At 40.0% G+C, this 22,863-nt stretch overlaps 1 protein-coding gene across 1 annotated transcript in view; it reads right to left on the bottom strand.

Moving 5' to 3' along the window:
* Nucleotides 1-22,863, bottom strand: part of calcrla (calcitonin receptor-like a) — a 30,024-nt gene that overhangs the window by 5,678 nt on the left and 1,483 nt on the right. Inside the window, exons 2-10 of the mRNA XM_023423173.2 lie at nt 5,632-5,740; nt 3,719-3,872; nt 3,246-3,356; nt 2,443-2,555; nt 1,652-1,743; nt 1,425-1,551; nt 1,035-1,188; nt 820-880; nt 95-161 (exon numbers count right to left, since the gene is read on the bottom strand). Of these exons, the coding sequence (XP_023278941.1) occupies nt 95-161; nt 820-880; nt 1,035-1,188; nt 1,425-1,551; nt 1,652-1,743; nt 2,443-2,555; nt 3,246-3,356; nt 3,719-3,872; nt 5,632-5,706 (954 nt within the window). The 5' untranslated portion in view covers nt 5,707-5,740. The remainder of the gene's footprint in view (nt 1-94; nt 162-819; nt 881-1,034; nt 1,189-1,424; nt 1,552-1,651; nt 1,744-2,442; nt 2,556-3,245; nt 3,357-3,718; nt 3,873-5,631; nt 5,741-22,863) is intronic.

Below are 22,863 nucleotides of genomic sequence, written 5' to 3'. Positions count from 1 at the left end.
AAACAGTGCACCAAGTTAAATATGGAACAAATTAGCTGGTTTATTTTAGCAAATCAATATTATTGTGATTTACTTTGCTGTAATTGGTTATTACCAAAAGAGCAGCGCAGATGGGGCCGTGGATGATGTAGAGCAGCGATGTATTGGAGCTAATCCAACAGCTACAGCGGAGGAGAGGACAAAAGGGAAAAGTTTACACAACAGTGTCAATGAATCACATGACAACTGACCCATGATGCAGATCAATGGTTGTTCTGAGAAATTAATCTGCATGAAAAAGCTTGAGAGTTTTCATGAGAGAAGCTAGGTTGGATGTGTTATGCAAGCTGCATGAGCAGCAGATAATTTTACACAGTCTTTACCATAATATTAATCTTACAAGGCACAGTTATTACATCTCATATTTTAAACACAATTTGGGCAGGATTTGTTTATTTATGTATTTAATCAAGTTGAAATCAGTTAATTCAATGGAATCAATGGTACAAATATCTTCTGAATAAACAGTGAATAAACTGTAATTATTGTGTACTGTACCTGCTTGTTTGCTAATGGCACAACTGTACTTATTGTGCCATTCGCAAACAAGCTAAGCTAAAAAGCGAATAAGTTTGCTAAGTGGCTGTGGGTAAAATTGTTAGCTCACCAGTTCACTTTCACTTTGCGGTGTGAGCCTACTTAAGATATTTCACATTAAATATTTATTATTATTTTATAGATTATATATATATATATATATATATATATATATATATATATATATATATATATATATATATATAGACTATTATAGCTTAGCTAATGCACTCGAGCACTTACTTGTCATTGTAGTAGTAACTTCGAGCAATGGCATGTATGCAGGCTGGAATGAGAGGAAAGCCTGCAAGAAAAGTAAGAAAATACAAGACTTAAGATTTTGCAGTCTGAAAACCTTACATAGCTGTGACTGTGCCTCATTCATTTTCATATTATAGGATAATTACAGTTTATTAGAATAATGGAATACAGCTGGTTGGACATTATCTCCTACATACCCCAGCCTAGGAGATAATACCACATTAGATGCTGCTTCTCAGCAAACACAGCCACCACGATGAGAGTGTGCAGGTATATTCCCTCACACAGCATCCAGAAGTAATTGCAGCCAAACAAGTACAGATGAATGAATTGGGACACTTTACAGCTCGTCTGAGGAGGAAACATATGCACATAATGAATGTAGATAGTGACTGTGACATTTTCTTTTGTGCAGTACTTTCAAAGTTACATGAAATGAACAAAGAGTGCAGTTTCTGGAACAGTATTATGATTAAATAATGAAAATAGGATGACAAAAGGAACAACTCAAATTGAACAGAAATCTGTTATAAAATGAATTATCAAATTAATAATAAAAACTATTAAAACAAACTACATAAACTCACTGGATTCCTCTGCACCAGCTCCTGGTTGTTTGCCACTGCTGTCAACCAAATGATGGTGATCACAGAGTTGAGAACAAAAGAAAAGAAGAGGTTTTTGTGAAGGGTGATCCTTTGGCAACTTAAACTCCTGCAAGAAGAGAAAATTACATTACACCTGGTGCTGGTGATATACGTGAGGGATGAGAATCCGTCTATAAAGCATGGTGAAATGAGGCTTGTTGGCTCACTTGAAATGGAAGAATATTCCAAGGGAGATGAAGAGGGAGGTCAATGACAGTCCGTGACCTATGAGGGCTAAGTAGAAAAGATTCATTGCAGTCTGGAAGGAAACAAGAGAAAAATATTAGATTATCTGGATCTCCTAATGACTACTAATGTTGTGAGACACTATATTGTTTTATTTTCACCATGATCTTTATATACAGCTACAGGTTTCCATAAATACACTCATATCCTTTCCTCTTACAGTAAATCATTAACTTATGACATCAAATCATGGAAAAGTTAACTGTCAACGGGAAATGAATTAATACGGAGCAGAGAGAGAGAGTTTTTTATGGATATTCATGCCCCCAGAGAAAGCTGTAATGTTATTATTGTGGTGAACCCCTCAACCTTTCACCCAGCACCATCCCCCTCACCAACTTTTCCCACTGATCTAAACTTTGGTCCATACTGAGAAATTGAAAAATTTTCCATACAAGTAGATTGCTATCAAATTTTCAGGGGGCACTCAGAGGCATGAAACCAATGAATCCATCCTCAGGACAAACTGCACATTTTTAGCCACACCACACAATCATTTCAGCACATTTCAGGTAACATGAGCATGACGTGTGCTCAGTTGCGCTTTTTAGTTAACTATATTTAAAACATAAAAATGCATGTAATTTGCACATCAGAGAACTTTAACTGCTATTAAAAAGGTCAGCGCTAACCATGACTGAGTTCTTCTTATTTTATGCTATACAGCTGTATATATTATGTACTTTTAATGCCATATTATAGAGTGACCAACCACTCTGCCTTCATTGGTGTGTTCATTGCAGCGGGTGTAGTTGGTCCACGTCCGGTTGCTCTCAGGATGCAGGAACCAATGACCACTGTCAGTACAAATCTTGGTAACCATCTCTGCAGGTAAAAAATAATGCAAAAAGTTGATATGAGACAGAATACCTCCTAAATACGTGGTAGGTAAAGATGTACTTTTGACATTCTATGTTGCTTTTAAACCATGTTCTAAGAGTATATCAGTCCTTTAGGCTGAATCTTAAAGGATATTTATTATTTGCAGTAAAGCAGGTGGAAAAAATGTGGCAAAAGGTAAAATTATTTGAAAATGAAGTCAAGAACAAGATGCCCATTGACACCCAACTGGACTCTTTGAAAAGGCCCAGAATAGTTTTCTTTGAAGTGGGCCCAGGCATGCACTTTGGGGTGTCCTGTGTCGTTGTTCTTTTCTGGCTGAATGAATTATACAAAAAGGGGAAACACTCAGATATAAAGGGGCACTCCACCAGTTTTACACATGAAGATCCGTTTATTAGTAAGAGGAATAGTACTCAGCCTATAAAAATCTGTTGTGTAATGTCTTCTGTGGTTTTGGAGGAGCTTTAACGCTGATGATGCCATGAATGTTATCTGAGTTTGGGCTTGGCAACCTGCAGGTTTATAACTAAAAACCTCCATTACAAACTACAGGTGAGGATTCGACCCATATTAGGGAGTAAATATCAGGCTAGCTGAACCTCTGCTCTTTGATTTTGCTAAACTAACAAATGTACTGAGCATGTTTGGAAATGTTTAAGTCACAGATTTCACCTGAGGGATCAAAATCCTGGAAGTAGTCCGGGCAGTGCTGCTCAGAGATAACTCCTGCCTTTGTGTCGTCCCAACACAGCCAGCCATCCCAAGTGCGATTACACATGGCCTCTAAAACCATAGAGAGTGTTAGGGATTACCAAGCATCGGATATTATACTGATCAAATGATTTATTCAGTTGGTGTTTTCCAATAAAACTTTACAATAAGTTGATGTAAAAGAGAAAAAGCAGTGTTCATGTTTCAGTGCTATGAACGTCAATCAGTCAATCCTTTCTGCAGACCATCTTATTATCTTTGTTCTTGCATACTGATTAAAAAAGTTTCTCAAATGCTTCAAACTACTGAATATTAAATATGATAAGCCCAAAATTAGCAACATAGACTTCTACAAGTAGTGTTTTCCAGTTATTTCTTACTGCCATTCAATGTAGACAGCTTTAAAGTTCAGAAACATGAAACACCATAGCTACCTTGTCTGCCGTTGGTGTTATCCTTCATTATCTTTTGATAGCACTCAAACTGTGCAGTTACTATCTTGTTCCTGGTCAGTCCCATGTCATGGTAGACATTGGTTGGATGCTGGTGTTGGGTTTCATTGACCTCCAGGCTAGCCTTCACAAAAAACTGGAAAAAGGAAAGAGCGAAAATGTGAATAGATTGATTCAGCCATTTTTTAACCAAGAGATATAATTCTACAGAGATTGTGGAAATGTCACACAGAAGATATATTGGACAAGAATATTTTCGTAAATAAAAAAATTATTGTTGTTAAGTTACAAATTAGTTAATAATAATTAATAATGATGCTTTGCAAATACTTTTGTGTGTGTGCGTGCGTGCGTGCTTGTACTTTTTAAAAATCAGTAATTTCACTCTTACGTAATTATTTTTAAAGTCAAGTATTTTACTTTAAATTCAAAATTGTTACAGAGTAAAAAATAAAAGTCACATGACAAATTTATGATCTACTGTCTGAGAATGCAACAAAAGAAAATCAGCAGCTGCAGCAGAGAAAAAGCTGATTCAAAGCACCACCCGCTGACCACGACAAGTGTGCCAAATCAAACACACCTGCCATGTTGCGTGACCAACAAGTGTTCAAGAAGATGTTCAAATTCTGATGGTGAATCTTTCAGCTGTGACTTCTACGTTCACTTCCACCTTTCTGTTCACTACCTTTCTGCTGTTTTAAATCATCTCTGTTGTGACAGCAGCTCATTCAGCTCAGTGTTTGAAACATGGAGGAGCGCAGTGACACAGAGGCTGAATGGACTGGTTACATTTTACAGCGAGATTATGGAGGACTTCTCACAGCGAAGTTCGGACAGGTGAGGGCAACGGATGACTGATTGTTGTAACTCACTGCAAGGAGGAGAGCATCAACAACTACTGTGTTGCCTAGCGACATAGAGTTTTGTCTTTGTTTGTTGGCTGCACCCGCTGTGGAGTTTATGTTGTTCATACATCACCGCCTTTTCTGCTGCTTCAGTCCTCTGTTAATTTTATAAGAAGTGGCAGCTGTTTGATTTATGTAGCTTAACATTGTTACACAAAGTCTGTGGACACCCACCGAGCTGTGTCACCTGGGAATGGTGTATATATATGAAAATCAATGTATATACGCCTATATACATTGTATACATTGATTGTATTTTTATCTAAGTACATTTATACACAAATAATTTTACTTCTACCCAGAAAAATTTCTTTTCAGGGATGGTTCTTTTAGTTGAATATAATTTCCAGTACTGTGTCCAGCTGTGGTGAGACCCGACAGAAAGACGGTCTTAACAGTATCTACGTGCAAGACTGTGTCTGACTCCAATTTTGGCTGTGTATTCTCACTCAGCGGGGATGTATTAAAGTAAGACAGTCTTCACATCCTACTTGGAATGCCTGAAAAGGGAGTCTAACATACACAAGCTTCCATTAAATCCATTTGCGCTGAATGGAAAATATGACATCTATGCAGAGCCACTGCCAACCAGATGTGTCCAGCTTTTTTTATTACACAGCAGATACCAACCTGAAGCAGCTTTTGAATCCTTTGGAAAATCTTCAACATTCTGTAAATAAGTCTGAACAGGTTGGTCTAAGTCATAGCTAGTCATAGTTAACTACAATATTTGTAAAATTTAGATACTGTGCATTGGTACAGCAAGATAAATCGTGTGATCCATCACTACAAAGCTGTTTCTTTCACTGAATCAAAAGGCACTTCCAAAAAAAGACAAAACGAAAGAAAATCTGCTGTGTTTTCTGACATATATGTAGCTTCTCCTATGTTTGATTTCTCCACAAATAAAGCTATTCTATGAAGTGTATGTTGTGTGTGTGTTTTCAGTATTTGCTTGTTTGCCTGTGTGCCTGCAGGCTGGCCTACCTTTGCTACATTACACAGCAGTACGAGTGCCACCATCCAACTCCGTCCGATGCTGCCCATCTTGCGTTTGGCCATGTCAGAGCTGGTGGACGGTTTCCCAGCTGCAGATCTGGAATGGAGACCATCATTAAAGTGAAATAAAAATCATTATCTCTGACTGAAATGCTGCGACACCTAGGCTAAATAGCCCACACATAATGACTTATTTACAGAAACATACACAAGATTTTTTCGGATCGATTTAATTGATGGGTGTGTAAAATTTAAAAGGGACTAGGAAAATCTCATTCATCTGTCACTTGCACTCACTGGATTAACAGCACAGCTGAGACCCATGACCTCACTGCTGCTGTGCGTTTTGGGAGCCGTATCTCCTTTGCACTCTCACAAATTCTCAGATGTGACAGCACTTTTGAAATAATCTTTTTTTTTTTTTTTTTTTAAAGTGACATTGGTTTCTCATCAAAGCAGAATCCCAGAAAGTTGTTTGCGGCAAAGCTGCGGGCCACTGCGATTTCGCGGCACGGCTGCTGCATAGCAGATGAGACAAAATTCAAATGGAGACACATCCCTCAGGTTGTACAAATCTGCTTTTCAAGACAGTGGCAGCGCTAATGCTCAGGTGGCTTTAGTTTAAGCATGTCTGCTACCTCTAATGTTTCATTATCAAAGAGGCTCTGCGTGATGCTAATAGTCATGCCCATGTGTTATTTTTTCCATAAATGTATTTCAGCATGAGCCAAGAGTTCCACACTGGCACCCAGTGATAGGAAATCACCAGGCTAAGTTCATGTGGCAGCGTTGCTTTCGGCGTGAAACTGTAACAGGCAGCTGAGGAATAAAAAGAATCAGCAGGGATGAGAGAGAACCTGAACCCAGGATGACACACGGCTCGCAGGAGTGGGTTACATCTCATTCAAAAGTGAAATTTAATAACGTCTTTCATACCCCAAAGGAACTATGTCATTACTTGGATTTGCAACATCTGAAGTCTAATTAAATGTGGTGGAATGGAACAGCTAAACCAACACTGCAACAGGGAGATAGGAAAATGAATCCAAGAGGCAAATATTTACAAAATGCAGGGACTTCAACTTTACCTACACAAGTATTTATTTTCTATCACTAATGATAAATTGACAAGTAAGAAGATGTAGATGTGTTTTAGGGCTCGTAATTTTGAACCACAGGATTTTATTCTCATACTTCACAAGATCTTTTTTCTTTTTTTTTTTCTACAGGTGCCTACTGTTCATTGCAGTAAGCAAGAAACAGGGTTATTCTTTAACAGCTTGTGACAGCTCAGAATATGAATCTGCTGAGAGAAAGTGAAGAGAAATATGAGGAGCAAAAACAGAGGAGCTGCTGATTATGCTGCAGATCGACCAGTGTCCCATTCAATCAATTCACAATGAAGCCACAAAATCCTCACTAGCCTTTTTTTTTTTAACGAATGGGTTTCTGGGGGAAATCCTCGCAGGGAATTTGAAAACAGTTCAGAGTAACTCAGACTTCATGAGGAGATCAACATGAATGTCTGTCTTTGTGCCATAAACTCCATGAAGAGAAAGTTCTAAGGTTATACACTGAAAATGTGAAATATGGCAAGAAAGAAAGCGCACCTTCAGCTCAGAGTGCAGAATTGTCTTGTTACATCTATGTCAAACATGATAATGTAACAAGAGTGAAAGGGGGGGGGGGCATGCTGTTCATTCATGGTTTAGGATACATACAACATATTTCTCAATAACTGCAAGAGCTATGTCTACATCTAAGAGTTTAACTGGTTTCCAGCAAGTTGCTTTTTTTCTGAAAGGTCCCATACTTTACCCTTTTCCTGTGTTTTATTTGAAGTGTTGATCCATAAGAAGATATATTTGCAGATACATTTGTGCTTTATAATAAAAAAAACACATGGACATCTACCTTTGGACCAAATGGGACATTTAATACTGAAAGTGTCCATATATAAGTCATCATGATATTGTGGTGATGTTCTTTCTACCCTCATGATATGTTGATGTGCACCTGTCCTCCACTGCTTGTAAACCTGGAAACATGTTCATAACATGTTTTGTAATTGGATTTTAATGGATTTTAAGCTGCTTCAATTCCGCTGAAAGCTTGAGAATAAATGAGCCTCCGAATAAAGGAGGTAAAGCAGGGGGTCACCAGTCTGTACATCACTGAGGGATTTGACCCGTTTGGTTCCCACCAGCCTCCCTGCAGCTCAGTCTCCAGAGCAACTGGCCTCGTGCCTCCACAAGTCTGTTCTGAGTTAAGCAGCATTACACTGGGGAGAGGAAGGGAGGGGGGGAGGGGCTTACTGAAAGTGGGGACTGTAAAACATTATGATGATGTGCAAATTAGAAACAGCCAGGAAAAGATCAGCTGCTCTGTCACACGTGCATGAATGCAAACAGACTACAATGCACATGCGCGCGCGCGCACGCCCGCACACACACACACACACACACACACACACACACACACACACACACACACACACACACACACACAGCGCTCTACTTTGCCAAGTTCCCCGGGTGTTTCTTGGCAAGAGCTGTGCTTCATACATTAGCATAGCGATACAGAGGATATAGCTTGTGAGATGGCAACAGAGAACAGACGGTAAAGAATGCTTTCCCAGTTGCTGCTTGAACGATGCCTATAGCCACAGTAGTTGAGATTTGTCTCTCATCCTGTTTTCTTTGGCTGCTGATTCTCTTTTAGTGGCCATACATTGAAATTTAACAAATCCTAAAGGTGGTCAACAAAAGACCATGACCATTCCCATCTGAATAGAATCCATTTGTCATGGTGGGAATTTCCAGTAAGACATTTTGTTCGTTTCTGCCACAAATAATCTATTTATGATGGAGAAACAACACTATGTTTTGAGCAGTTAATGTTGCTGACAAGTGGCAAACAACTCAGCACATGCTGTAGCTTAACTGTGATTGGTATTGTGTTGGTATTCCACAGCCAAAATAGAAAAACATGGTGAAAACCAGACAGCATGATTTTGAATGGCATAGCCTTGGGTAATGATGACATGAAAGGATGAAGAATGGTTGGGCGTAAAAGTCTTTTGTCATTTCTAATTCAAAACAAATGACAGTAAGTACACAGAGTATAAGGTTTTAATACTGCGGATCCCAAACCAAACCTGTCTCCGTCTAATAGCAAGTTATGTTCACTGGTACTGGGAAGTCCGGGCCTAACCTTAGGCTAGGGTTGTCACCATACTACAATTTCAAACTCGATACCGATACCCAGGAAAATACTCTATACCATATTTGATACCACAAAATAAAGATTAGAACAATACAAACAATAACATCCATGACAACAGTATTTTAGGTTGTCTGAGGTAGTGCAAAAAAAAAAAAAACAATAGTAACCTTATTTTAAGGTGTATATATATGATATGCAAATGTATTCAGCTACAGCCCTGTTTATTTTCTGTGCTTCTCGTCACCATATTTTAGTTGCTGATCAAATAGAGTTGGTTGGTCACGCTGCTGCTGTTTCTGTCTAGTTTCTGGTCGACTTTTCTCAGCTTCAATCTGGGAGACAAATATAACACTTTTCATACACAAATCATTGTGTTATCCTGTTAAATTAACACCGTCTGTTACAGACGGGCAGGACTGATAATATTTGCTGCCTAGCTCCGACATTAACGTTGTTCGTTTTATTATTAGCCATAGCTGCTAGCTTAATGATAACTTTGCAGATGTCTAATGTGGCTATCGGATAATTGCCAGAGACAAAGTTATAAAGTTGGCACCTGTTGCTCCTAAAATGTAAAACCAATGAGAAATAATCTGTTGCTTTTATTGTTTGCAGCTTCCTGAAAATGTCGCCAAAATCCTCTGCTGCCCTGTCCTGGGTGGCTGCACAACAATTTGAAAATCTATGGGAAGGACACTTATGTTCTATTCTACAGTAGTCTGAGGTCAAAGAACTATTTGTGTTTCTTTGGTTGTCTATCATGTGAAAATCCATCAGTTTGGTAGTAGCTACAGCAGCACAGATCACACCAAAACATAAGCCACACTTTGTTTCCCCTACCACTACACAGATCAGGACATGATGGCTGCAAACCAGATGAAGAAAAAAGAAAGAATAGATAAATGAATAGATAGATTATATACTTCCTAAATAGATTAAACAGATATTTTTCTTGCTAAATGCAGTTCAAAGCTAAGAGAGCAACCGTCACAGATGCACAACACTTGATTATTGATTTGTTTGGGTCAACTTAAACCAACCGCAGACCGGTGCACACTGTGGGTGGTCCGCTATTATCTGTAGTACCTAAGAGTGTTCCACACAAGTGGTTAGTCATGTACACTTTGCACAAGAGCTGACATCACCTATTACATCCGCCAGCACACACAACGATACCCAGAAAAACAGCCTATGCATAACAGCTGTTGTCTTCTCAGGGCAGTGCCAGAGCTCGGCCTGTACTTATCAACTCCCACTGTTCCTGCAGATATGTTGTGCGGTGCTGTAAAGATCCTTTTGCCCTCTACAGGATGTTTGGCGCCCCATACCACAAGTTCCACTCAGGGGCATTCGGAGGTCCATTAGGCTGGCGAGAGCCTACAACATCATTACTGCTTTGATCAGAATACAGACTTAACTGGGGAGGGGAGAAGCCTCAAGAACTGATGAAGTCTCGCACAAGCACAACAATCAATACGTGAACCATGTGCTGGTTTTGCACTGACTGCCTGTTAAAACTCATGTTCATGTTCTACTGCAAGTGACCCCACCTCTTAAAAGAGGTATTAAACTATGTATTAAAGATTTTATATATGCATGGTCCATATTCTTGTAATAGTGGCAGTGCACTCGAGCAAATGAACTAAAGACTTGAGGAACCCTTTGCCAAGTTCCCCAGCTGTTCCTTGGCAGGAGAACCCCAAGTCCCCCCTTTTTTTTTTTTTTATTTCAGTGCAAATACTAAGCAAAATATCCCCATTCAGTAAAAGCTAAGGCGATCTCAGATGATAGTGATCTTTCTGATGCATCAAGGAGCATCTGGTGAGGGGGCAAAAATAAATACCGTGCTGCTGCACAGCAATGTTTGAATGATTGTGTTATTAGAAAGCCAAACACGAAACTGGTCACCGGGGTAGATTGGTAAATATCTTTTGTTTGCTATGTTTGCTAGACATGAAACAAGAAAATTCCCAGCACGGGAAACAGCACAGTTGTGCCTTTTGGATTGGATTCTTAATGACTCATTTTAGGTAAACAGTAGGAGATAGGGAACCTCTGGTGCAGCGTCGTGTCAGATTTATAGTATATAAGAATATAAATGGAGCCTATAGCATTTTCAAAACTATTTGTATCTTCCTTTATGAAGATATGCAAAGAACTATTTTGAGTCGGGCTGTAACTTTTTCAAAACGTCACCTTTAAATGAAACCAAACTAATTTGAATTTGCTTGAATTAATTCAAACTCAACCTACGTAGTGTAATTCTAAACAGCGTTGTAAAATCGACACTGCCAGATTCATTAGCGAAGATGCTGCCTCACTTGAATTACAACCTATTGTTACTTTGAGGCAGCAAACAGCCTTAAATTCATCCACGATTTCTCAATTTACAGTGTCAAATCAGAAATGCTTTGTCTCAATACTCGTGAGATGGTGTGGTGACACAATTATCCGTTCAGCATGGCTCGCTAGCCAATGTGAATAAATAAAAATTGACTGGACTTGATTTAACGCCCCCCTCTGGCAGCCACAGCCTAGTGCACTTAAAGACTAAGAATTCTGAATTCCGGTAGAGGATCAAATATCTTTTTTCTTTTCCTCACAGTTACAACTAACAGAGCCAGACCAGTAAACGGCTTATATTATCTTATTGCAGACACAGTACATTGATATTGTTGTATATGTCAGCTGGTAAATAATGAGAAACTGCAGTACAGAAAGCCAAATTAAGTCGCAGGTAATTTATAAACATTATCACCATTACATAGTTTATTTTTTTATTGTTTTGTTTTGTTTTTTTTTGTTAATTTTTCACCTGTGAAATGTTAAGGACATTATGCATGTCTTATTTATTTATTTTACTATATTATATTTCATTTTTCTAAACTCCCAAACATCAATATCAATAGCATTGGCCTCAAAAATGTAGTATGAGTTGGGCTATACCAAGTAGTAACAGCAGATAACAGAGTAGTTCAGTGGCTGGGAAACTGTCCAGTACCTGAGGTCGAGAGATGGTGAATGAAAGTTATCTTGGCAAGTTCAACCGGAGCATGGGTCACCATCTAACCAGGGCCACGCGATATATCTTTAATGAAGCTGCTACGAGATGTTACGTAACGACTCGGAAGAAAAAAAAAAACGCACTTTCCTATGTAAGAAAAAACTGTGATCAGCTGGATAAAATGTGCTGATTTAAGCATTTACACCACCCCTTTGGCAGCATCACAACACACTATGCTCCCACTGAGATATTTCAACATACTCTGTATATGTGTGCTGCGTCCCATCAGATGAATTTCTAAGTGCTAGTTCTTGAAATTCACTCTCAACCTCATGCTGGAAACGGAGAGGCAGTCTCCTAACCTCAGGAAAACACAGGCTGTGATAAGAATAGGATCAAATGTGACCCTTACTAACACCAGTCCACTCTTCCTCAGCGTACTCAGTAACATTACATGTTTCATTAGACACTGACAAGCCCAGTTTCGCTTTTCAAGCAGCACGTGCAACACGTGGCCCTGGTCCATGTCCTTTCTGAGCTAAGCTTCTTTTACCTTAACATCAAACATGTTTGTTGTGAAACAGCTTGAGGAGTGCAGGTGTTAGTGCAGCACATCCCTCCACACTAATGAGCAACACGATCCCCTGCATCCAGCTCAACTGTCTGTGCATACATATGTTTTATTAAAGAAAAAAAAAGATCTACCTGTATGTCATCTCTTATTTAACAAAAATAAATGAAAATTGATGTTGATTCTGACCGGAAAGTGTGGACAGGTAATGATTAGTTTCAGCCTGGTTTCCCACTGTTTTCTGTCATTTTCATATCATTGAGCAAAATAGGAGTTGGTTATTGAACCATATAATTACAAATCAATGAAACAGGAAATTCTAAACAAAAAAATAATTGGCTGTCTCTCCCCTCTGAAATTTTCTTATCGCAATCAGCAAGACCAAAATAACATTTGGAAAGTCTTTCCCATGATACTGAACAAAAATGTTTCAATTAGAGGTTAAACATCTCTGTCAGTGATGTTAGCGAGCTCAGGACGTGAGAGAAAATCCTCATGTGAGCCTTCAAGTTGCCAAGGGCATCGCCAGATGTCAGGAAAAACAATAACAATCCGACACAGATGTGGAGGAGGAGTTGGCTTTGTTGCATGAAAAGACCTCCTCAGCTCTCGGTCCACCCGCCCTGACTGATGCAATGTTCTTTGCATTAACATGGCAACAGGGAGGCTGTCTTCCAGTAGTGTTGCAGCGCACAGATGCCTGAGTATTCATGTCATTGCACTTACGCCCTCATCGCCATCATGCCAACGTAGTCTGGGCAAGCACACGGTTCTACTTACGACTGTAGTGCTGAGGAGAAGAAAACACTACGGTCTAATACTAATGTAGCTGATGAGGAAATGAAAAAAAGAGAGGTTCAAACTGGTGCTAAATATTGTGATTATAAATGAAGTCTGATGGGAGAGATACAGCAAGTCTCGATGGTCATTCAAAGCCTTGAGGCTGTATGGTCAAAGGACAGATGACGCAACCAAGTATCCAGAGGAATTATAAATACTGAAAGACTCTGTCGCACACCATCTTCGTCTAGATCCAAGCAGAATACTGCGAGTCCTTTTCAAAGTGAGGCGGAGAGTAAGTGTGTGGTCGATGGACATGTAGTGCATCATGTGGATTTCTTATACCTTCAAAGACCAACCATTAATATGAACTTTACTTTTTAACAGCACCCAGCACCCTTGATCAAACCTTAATCCTTCTCCAGCTGTAAACATGTTTAATTCTGCTGTAAAGTTGGACATTTGAACATGGGAGTCTATGAGGATTTACTCGCTTTTGGAGTAAGCCTCAGGCGGCGATTCAAACTGCAGTTTTTGGTACTTCCATGTTGGCTTCATTTTCCAGCCCTGGAAGTTGATGCTTGGATATGAGTCATGATTTCAGTTGGAATGATTGTTTTTGCATTTCATTTTCACTGAAGAAAAAAAATCTAAAAATGATGATGATAATGTGATTTATTTTGGGGTTTTGTACCAAACAAGCATGTTCCTTTACGTGTGGAGAGTATGATCTATAGGCCGAGGCGTCTCTGCTGCACCACAATGCTTCGTTTATAGTATGTTGTGACACAATTTACCTTTATCCAAAAAAAATTGCAGCTCCTGCGATTTGGATATTGCACTTTGGCACATTACAATTTCAATAACATTTTATTTACATGTTCAGCTCTAATCTGCCTATTTTCACATTCCACAGACACAGAGCATCTTTGGCATTCATTCATTTAGAGTGTGTGTTTTTGTCTGCGTTACAAATCCAAGTCTAATATTCACTCTCCTTTTGATTCAAAGGACTCTGGATGTTTTGTGACTCATGTACCAACTGAATAGTTCAGACACTGAATATTTGGTATCACTGGAACCTTATTAGCTGCTCATGGTCTCAGACTAACTCCTGAGAAAAATATCTGTGTCTTTAGCTGCTAAATACACCATTATGTTCACTAGCCACTTGCTAACTTTGTCTGTTGTTTGGTGCTGATGAGCAGGTGCTCACAGCACAGTGTGGCGACAACTACCTATGGCTTTCATCACTACCGGCGACACCATTAACATGACACATAGTCAGTGATCCATTGTCAGTATAAAAATATTGATTATTGCAGCTTTAAAATTTGTCACATTTTAACACATTTCAATTGATCTGAATGTGTTTCTGCCAAACTGTTATTAAGTCTCTTGTATTTCACTGATTCATATCATTCAGTTAGTATTTTGGCAGCTGTGTACAGTGAGAGATTAGTCCACGGAGAGTTCCTGCCAAGTTTGGTAGCAATTAGGGCAACACTGTGTAAGAAAAGAAAGGTGTTGCTGAAACCCATCACGGAGGAATTGGGTGCTCCAAATAGCTGGCTCTAAAAAGTGTGTGGTTTCACATCCTCATTAACACATAACAAGATGAATGAAAAATATGATCAAACTGCGATTTGAAGCATCCATTAAAAAAAAAAAAAACGGTAACACAGGTGAAGAAAAAGATCTGACAGGTTAATGTGAGTTTTCAAAACACCACAAAGCAGCTAATAAATGTCCAAATGATGCCAAGTATTCGATGTCTGAACTCTTCCGTTGGTACATGAGTCACAAAAAAATCCAGAGTTACTTCACGTAGCCATGGGAACAGTTTGAAAAACTGCCAAACACAGCAGCATTATCAAAGAGGAACAGTGGGCAGCAGTCACAGCTGACAGATAGAGAGATGTTATTGTATCAGGATGACTGCTTAGCATCAGAAAACTCTGTCCTCAACACTGAACCCAGTGTTTACTTAACACATGCAGCGAGTATTGTTGGTTCATCAATCTTCCCTCATCCAGACGGCTAATCAAAAGGAGCCACTGAAGACAAATTATGGCTCATTCCATCTGGTTTTCTCTGTTTTCTCCTGTCACCTTCCAGCTCTCAAACACCAGCTTTATGTGGACGAGCTACAAGAGTAAAAATCTGCTTACACATTGATCTGTCAGAGTTAACGATATCATTGAATATATGCATCACAAACTTTTACCTTTACTTTTAAAAATATAAACGTCACTTTATAAGTGACTTTAGCTGATAATACTTTTACTTCAGTGAATGTAGGGTTTGAGGTAATGAGGTAGTTTGTACTTTTACTTAAGTTAAGTTGTTTCACCACTGCTGCGCTCTGACCAAAAGTATGTAACTTATTAACACCTTATATTAAGTTGTTTTATCTATACAAAACTGGAAATTATTATTGGCCAAAGCCTTGCACAGAACTCTTAACTCTCACAAACTTGATGATGTTTTTACACTTTGTTTTGTCTGAATGAAATAAATGAAGTGTAACATTAGTGAGCTTTAGAGGCTCTGCTCTCAGGTAGATTATGTTACTTTACCTTTAGACAGAGCCAGGCTAGATGTCACCCCCTGTCAGTCTTAGTGCTGTGCTAAGCTAACTGCCTCCTGGCTGTAGCATGATAATTACATATTTAAGTACAGACGTGTGAATCAATGTGGTATCTTTTTATCTCACTTGCATATGCATATTCCCCAACATATCAAACTATTCCTTTAAAAGAAGACACCAAACACTGATGAACAGGCTGCCATCAGTTGCTGAGAAGATAACGTTACATCTCCCCCTTGAATATGAAGTGACATTGTACCATGCCATCATTATTTAAACATCGCACATAGGAAAGACATCGCACACATCCCGGCTGTCTTCAGATCTAAAAGGTATCACCAGAGAAAATGATCCCAGTCCAGAGGCCTGGAGTCCCATGAAAGAAATAGCACAAATACATAGTTAAAAATAAACCAGGCTCCATCGCCGCGTTGCACCTGCATAGCTGCTAGTAATTCTCCTTTTCTTTAGTGTAAATGTTCGGCTGTAGCTCCAGGGCTTCTGGGTTGTGTTTAAAATAGTCTAGCCTGCTGAGCATGTGCTCAGTTTTTAACCTGAGGCATACAGTACAGTCTGGTGGGAAAGAGCGGCTAATTCTACCAATTCTTTCCACTACATAGAGCCACATTTTCACAGGTCACTAGAGTTTCTTTGTCAAGTGTTTTAAGTGCACTGACAGGAAGCTTTACACAATAGCTTAAGCCTTCTCAGCAGGGTTTTTTTTTTTTTTCACTCTCTGTGTGATATTTATGCATCATATACTGGCTGTTGCTTTTCACAGATTTTCGTCTCACGGCTGTGTTTGTTGCAGCGATTAGCAGTCATTAAACTGGCGTACAGCCGGAAGGGGATTTTCAGGCCAAAAACTTTTAAGAGTTTAAATGGGTGTTTACATGTCCTGTCTGGTTTTATTTGGGGATAGGAAAATGGTTGTTCATATCTCTGAATTTCAACAACGATACTTCAGCTCAATTACTAGCTCTTTTCTCTTCCGGCTGTGCGTGCAAACATCAGAAACCCGCAAAGATGGCCTTTGGGAGAGCTCTCTGCGAGTTAGTCAAGAACCATTCACTAATCCTCCCTGTGTCCAGTGTCATTCATCCATCTGAACAACACCAAAGCTCCATGTCACACTCACATTCTGCGTCAGTAAAAGGGACTCTCCAATTCCCAAGGTGAGATGTGTGACATACTTTGCTACAGACACTGATCACAAACAAAAAATTTACATGGAAGAGGGGTGAGGTTGTAAGACAGTTGTAATTGTTTCACTTATGCATTGCATCCTTACTGTTTTGGTAGAAAAGTTATAATGAAATGAAATTAAAAAATTCATTAAATGTATACAATATATAGGTGAAAAGGGATTTGAAAAGCTTTATCCCACTGTCTGATTTCATTATTACATCTGTTTTAGAATTTATTGGAGTCTGAGAACATCAGCAGTGACCACAGGGTCTTCCAGGACTGGTGTCTGTGGTTCCCTATTGGTATTGCCACGACAGAAATAACTCTGGAGCTCGGTCAAATTCACAGCTGTTTTAAGACGGCTCAAAGGAGGCCAAGGAAAATCCTCCATGTGCCTGCTGTGGGCCCTAGACTTGACCTCTAAGGGAGGCATTCACGTCACTACTAGCAAGCTCAAGTTGCTCTGTATGCCATGGGTTTGTGTTACAAAAACATTTAACTGCTTACATGTGTGAGCTACTATGAAAATAAAGTATAAGGATCAGAAATATCAGGGGCTGAAAACAACCACCAGTGCCAACATACAACAGCAGCAGGGCTGTAAATCAATTAGTTTAATTATTGATCTGCTGATTATTTTCTCTGTGAATTGTTTAGTCTTCAACTTCTCAGACGCTATGGTGACTTTTTCCAATTGGCTGGTTTTGCACAACTGACAGAGAAAACCGTCATATTTGAGAAACCGGAAAATTTATCGCATTTTTGCTTGAAAATGAAAAAAATAATTGAAATTATTTATAATTGCTGTTTAATTTGCTATTGTTTGGCCATTATTAATAATAGCATAATTAATTCCACTAATCGTTAAAGCTCTAAATAGCAGCCGTAATACACATGCCACCACTCACTTTAGCCAACAGAACAGTGCTGAATGTAAGGTGGGATTATAGCTAAGAATATAAAACATCTTTTTATTTCATGAACAGGCACAAACAGCGACTTAAAGAGGAGAATGGGGTCACCGATGTATGAAAAAAATGATCACTATTAGGGGAAACTGAAGTCATATGGTAAATGGACTGCATTTGTGTAGCGCTTTTCTAGGCTTATGGACATTCATACAGTGGCTTACTATACCACACGCACACATTCACACACCGATGTTACACCGGGGTAATTTGGGACGTTTTTGACCAAGGACATTTCAACATGTTGACTGGAAGAATCAGGAACCTCTCAGTTAGCGGACGGCACCACTCTACCTCCGGGGCCATTTATGGTCATACTGAAATCCTGATCAGTAATTAAAGTCAAAATTGTGTGATGTTTCTAAATTTACTGCTAATAGTTTTTCTTACTAGCATTACTAAAAAGGGAGACAACAGGCCCACGGGTAAATAGAAATGCTCCTCTACTGTCAGCAGCTGGAGGGGGCGTGTCAGTGTCAGTGTCTATGGACAGCAGCCAGCACGTTGAGCACCAGCAAGGGAGCAATATGAAAGTTAAGTGACTTACACAGTGGCCTACATGTCAACTACTGACCTTAGCAGTTAGCAGTGCACTTTCTCCCAGATGGATGTTTATTATGGTTAAAGAGTTGAGGTCAAGGACCTAATGATTTGATATGATTATGTTTAAGTTACACAAGATTGAGACATTAGCAGGAAAGCTAATACGGTTTGTTCAACGTCTGTGGTCCTCGTGTTGTGTAGTCGGCCCATGATAGAACCTTTTCAAATGGAAACAGCAGAAAAACAAACAAAAACACACACACAACAACAACAACAACATACATTTATACATTTCTATCCTTAGGCCTTTTGTCGGAGGAGAGCACAAAAAAACAGGCTATTTGATTTCAGTTGGACTTTAAAAAATAGAGGGTCCAAATTAATTTGGCCTTTTATTTCCACTAATAAATATTTAGCTAGCAAAATTAAGCTAGACATTATGTGTTGCAGGTGTTGCCCGTCAAAGGGCAAATACAACCTTCTGGTTTAATAAAAAATAATCAAAGGCCTCCAGCCGGTCAAAGTAGAGTATTCATACAGGTCACGCTGCGAGCTGTGATAATGGCCACTATTAAGAACATGGACAATAATACACTGTGTTTTTTTTAAAAAAAGGGAACTAAGCAATTTGGGACTTTTATTAACCTTGGAAACCAATTAACTGCACTAATATGAAGAGGATTTTTGGCACAGCTTACGGCAGCCTGGGTTTGACAATAATAATAGTCACATTTTCACACTAGAGTAAGTTGGCTAATTGGAGATCCAACAGAAATCTCTGCAGCGGACATTTGCTCACAGCAGCAGAAAATGCAGAGTGGGAGATGGGTCCAAAGCGGTGTGCGCTGGCTGGAGAGAGGGAGCTGTTCAAACCCAGAGATCTCTGCACTTACTTTTTTTATTTAAGATAAACACAAAGCTTGTGCTACAGAAAATGGACCAGACTCAGTGAATAGCTCCCTAAGCTTAACATGTCCTATGATAACTATTAATTTAGCTATACAGACTAATGAGCAGTGATAACTAACATGTCTTTGGGGTCATCAGGTGGGAACCTCCTTTCACCAGTGTTTCGTCTAGTTGGTCCCACGACACCTCCAGGAGGCTAGACAAATGATTCATTAATGCACTGTTCTATAAAATCTCAGAGGGTAGAGTATGGTAATTGTGTGTAATGGGACAGTAAGACCTTAGTCTGCAAAATGACCGGGGTTCAATACTCCTCTGTGAGTAACAATTACACAGTACTGCGTGTTCACCTTTGGAAGACAAACAGACACACACACACACACACACACACACACACACACACACAGAGGTTCCCAGGGACTACTTCCTCTACTCCAAATGCCAGAAGCCCCCTCCCACACAGTAAATCAGGAAGCCTGTGTCACTGACGGTTTGTTTAGCTCACACAAACATGGAACACCCTTAGAAACCACTGCACAGCCTCTTTCCACTGTCCTCTATCCTCCACAAAGCCCTGCTGCTCGCACTGCTCACACTCAGATGCAGCTTCTGGAGACATGAACACATGAGGGGTGGCGTCAGGCACCTGGTGCACTGAAATTAAAAACTGGATGGGGAAAAAAAAATACTGACCCTCCATAATGTATGAGCGGAAAAATTACCTCAAAAGGTCTCACATCCCCGAAACTGAATCCAGAACCTGCGGCGATCGCTGGGACCGGTGCATATGTACATCATTGTGCTTTTGTGTAATACGATAACCTCAGCCTGAGGTAGGCCGACAGGAAGAAACATATAATGCATACATGGGTTGTTGATTTCATCCGAGGTGAAACACAATAAAGGTTGGACTTGAATGCGTTTGGAGGACAGTACGAGATGGCGGAGGAATATGGAATTGGTTTAAATAAACGTGAGAGCGCTTGCTGTTGTGTCCACAACAGGACGGAGAACACAGCAATCAATAAGGAGCAGGGTGCAGGAGCCCAGTGTGCCGTGGTGATTTATGAGGGGTTAAGTTTCATCAGCATCGTCATTACTCTTGTCACTGTGAATCTGGTGGTCTTTGCACTCATCAGTGTGGGTTGCCAGGAAGGTAGTGCCTCACAATACCATCGGTTTAACACACATACACTGGCATACAGTGTCACCGCAGCCATGTTAATATGACAACAACTGCTCCTACATAGAATGTAGATAGAAAATCAGCCCTTTGCTGTTTGGCTGCAAAGAGGTGATCCTAAAGCTACTGTATGACACCGTAACGGCGATGAGATTCTACTGGTGCAACCTTTTAAATGCTGTTGCATTAAGCGCAGACCTACCATACCATGGAGATAGCCAGGGCTTTGGGAGCTATGCCGCCAACACCTTTGTCTCACTCAATATAACTGCTTGCTGGACTCAGGCAGTAAACCCTCAGCATGACAGCTTAGGGGGTTGAATGTGATGGGTTGCACGACAGTCCCGCTGCACAATCAGCTCATGTATTTAGTGTTGGTCCGGGCAGTTGGAAGATGTCCAAGCAAAACGGCCTCACAGACTCGTTTGACGACGCTGCCAACTGGCAGCTTTGACGCGTTCGCTGACCAAAGTGTCCCAAGAGCTGACATGCATGGACGGTGAGGTAAGAATCCAGTTTTACCAGGATGATTGTGGTATTTACGATCATTCGGACCCCTGTGTACTATGATCAAGAGTTCGCAAAACAATTTGCATTTATTTCCTGGAAACATTCAAAGTCATTGTAGAGAGTGGAGTGACGTTCATGTAGCACAGGGAACATTAGAGCTGTGGTTACTAACTTTGGGGTCAGGACCCAGACAACGGGCCGTGAGATAAAATCTGAGGGTTACCATGACAAGATCAGCTTAAAAGGCCCTAAAAACCTCTGTGTCTGTGAACACAACATCATCTGGCAAAGTTACAACAGTTTCTAGGTGATGTCATGTGCTTCTGTGCACCAATCAGTATCTAGTAGAATTTGTAAGTAAGGTAAATGATGGTTGTGGAACAGCTTGCCTGTGTTGCCAGGCCACATTTCGATGCCTTTTTTTTTTCATTATTCAGTTTCTCCACAATTTTTCCTTCAAGTTGTTTTAGTTTCACAAACATTACCATGTCTAGTTTTTGTTTTGAGCAGATATTGTGGAGGAACATTGTCAAACTTTGTTAAGGTTAAGGTTTTAAAAATGTAAAACTATTTGGTACAAAGTTTAAAGACACAGCACATAAAACCTGTTAATGTTTATTCTTTCTTTCTGTCTTTTTGATTTGTTTTTACACAGTCACATCTCTCGTTTATCTGATCATTTCCTGTTCACCAATATGAAATGAAACTAGTCAAACATAACAGACTGTGTAAACACTTCACTTCATCACTGCAGAATCAATGAGAAATCCGCAGTAAAGCTTCATCAGAACTGTATCAAATCTGACAAGTTGACAGAACGAGTTCACTCATGTCCAGAGCCTCTGCTGCGATGATGTGCTTCAGCCTGGGAGTTACCTCTGCTCTGTCACCTCCCTTATAATGACTCCAGTGCGTCTTTCCTCTGCAAAGTATACAGCGAACCATCGTCATCATACCCTCCTCCTACACATCATCACCACCACCACCACCACCATCATCATCATCATCGCCTCTTTCGTTTTCACCGTCCAGCCCACAAACTTCCAGCATGTCCAAATCTGCTGCTTATGTAACCATGCAGATGGTTTAGCAACCAGTGACCACCGCTTACATCAAAGCCTCGGCGCTGAATGGAGCTGAATCACTGCTGATTTCCAGCCCAATCAATCTGAAACAGCCTGAGTGCATTTCATACCTTCCTGTACTTTAGCGGCGATTATTCAATCTATAGAATGAACGCCAAGTCTGGTAGACTGAGCAGTCCCTGGATGTATAGTCTACCGCTGAGTGAGTCATGCATGCATGATCATATACAATCGATTATAATAACAGGCTAATTTGCGCGTTTAAAAGGTCCTGCGTAATTTTACCCCCATCTAAAGGCTTTTACGCGTTTCAATAAAGCGTGAACACACTGCAGGCTGAGTAACCGTCTGCACATCACTCGATCAGACCCAACACGTCGTGAGGAAACGCTCCGTAAAGCGGGTAAAGGTGAGCCATTATCTCATGGGAACTGTTTATTAAATATATGCCATCTAAATGATCGTGCACCACAAACATTCATTTTCCTCCTGACAGCAGGACGATGCAGATTAACCGGACCCAGTTTACGGATGCTCACACTGCCGCTCAGACGTTTATAATGGATTGAGGACACAACAGAGTATTCTGCGGATGCACATTCCTCGGCTCAGTAATCCACACAGACACAGCTGAAATAAATGACCTCGACACACACACACACAC

The sequence above is a fragment of the Seriola lalandi genome, unplaced genomic scaffold (assembly GCF_002814215.2).
Source record: "Seriola lalandi dorsalis isolate HSWRI2012SDOR001 ecotype SW California unplaced genomic scaffold, Sedor1 jcf7180002054689, whole genome shotgun sequence".
NCBI lineage: Eukaryota > Metazoa > Chordata > Actinopteri > Carangiformes > Carangidae > Seriola > Seriola lalandi.
Note: the sequence above shows the minus strand (reverse complement) of the source record. Positions and strands in the feature narration are given on the sequence as shown.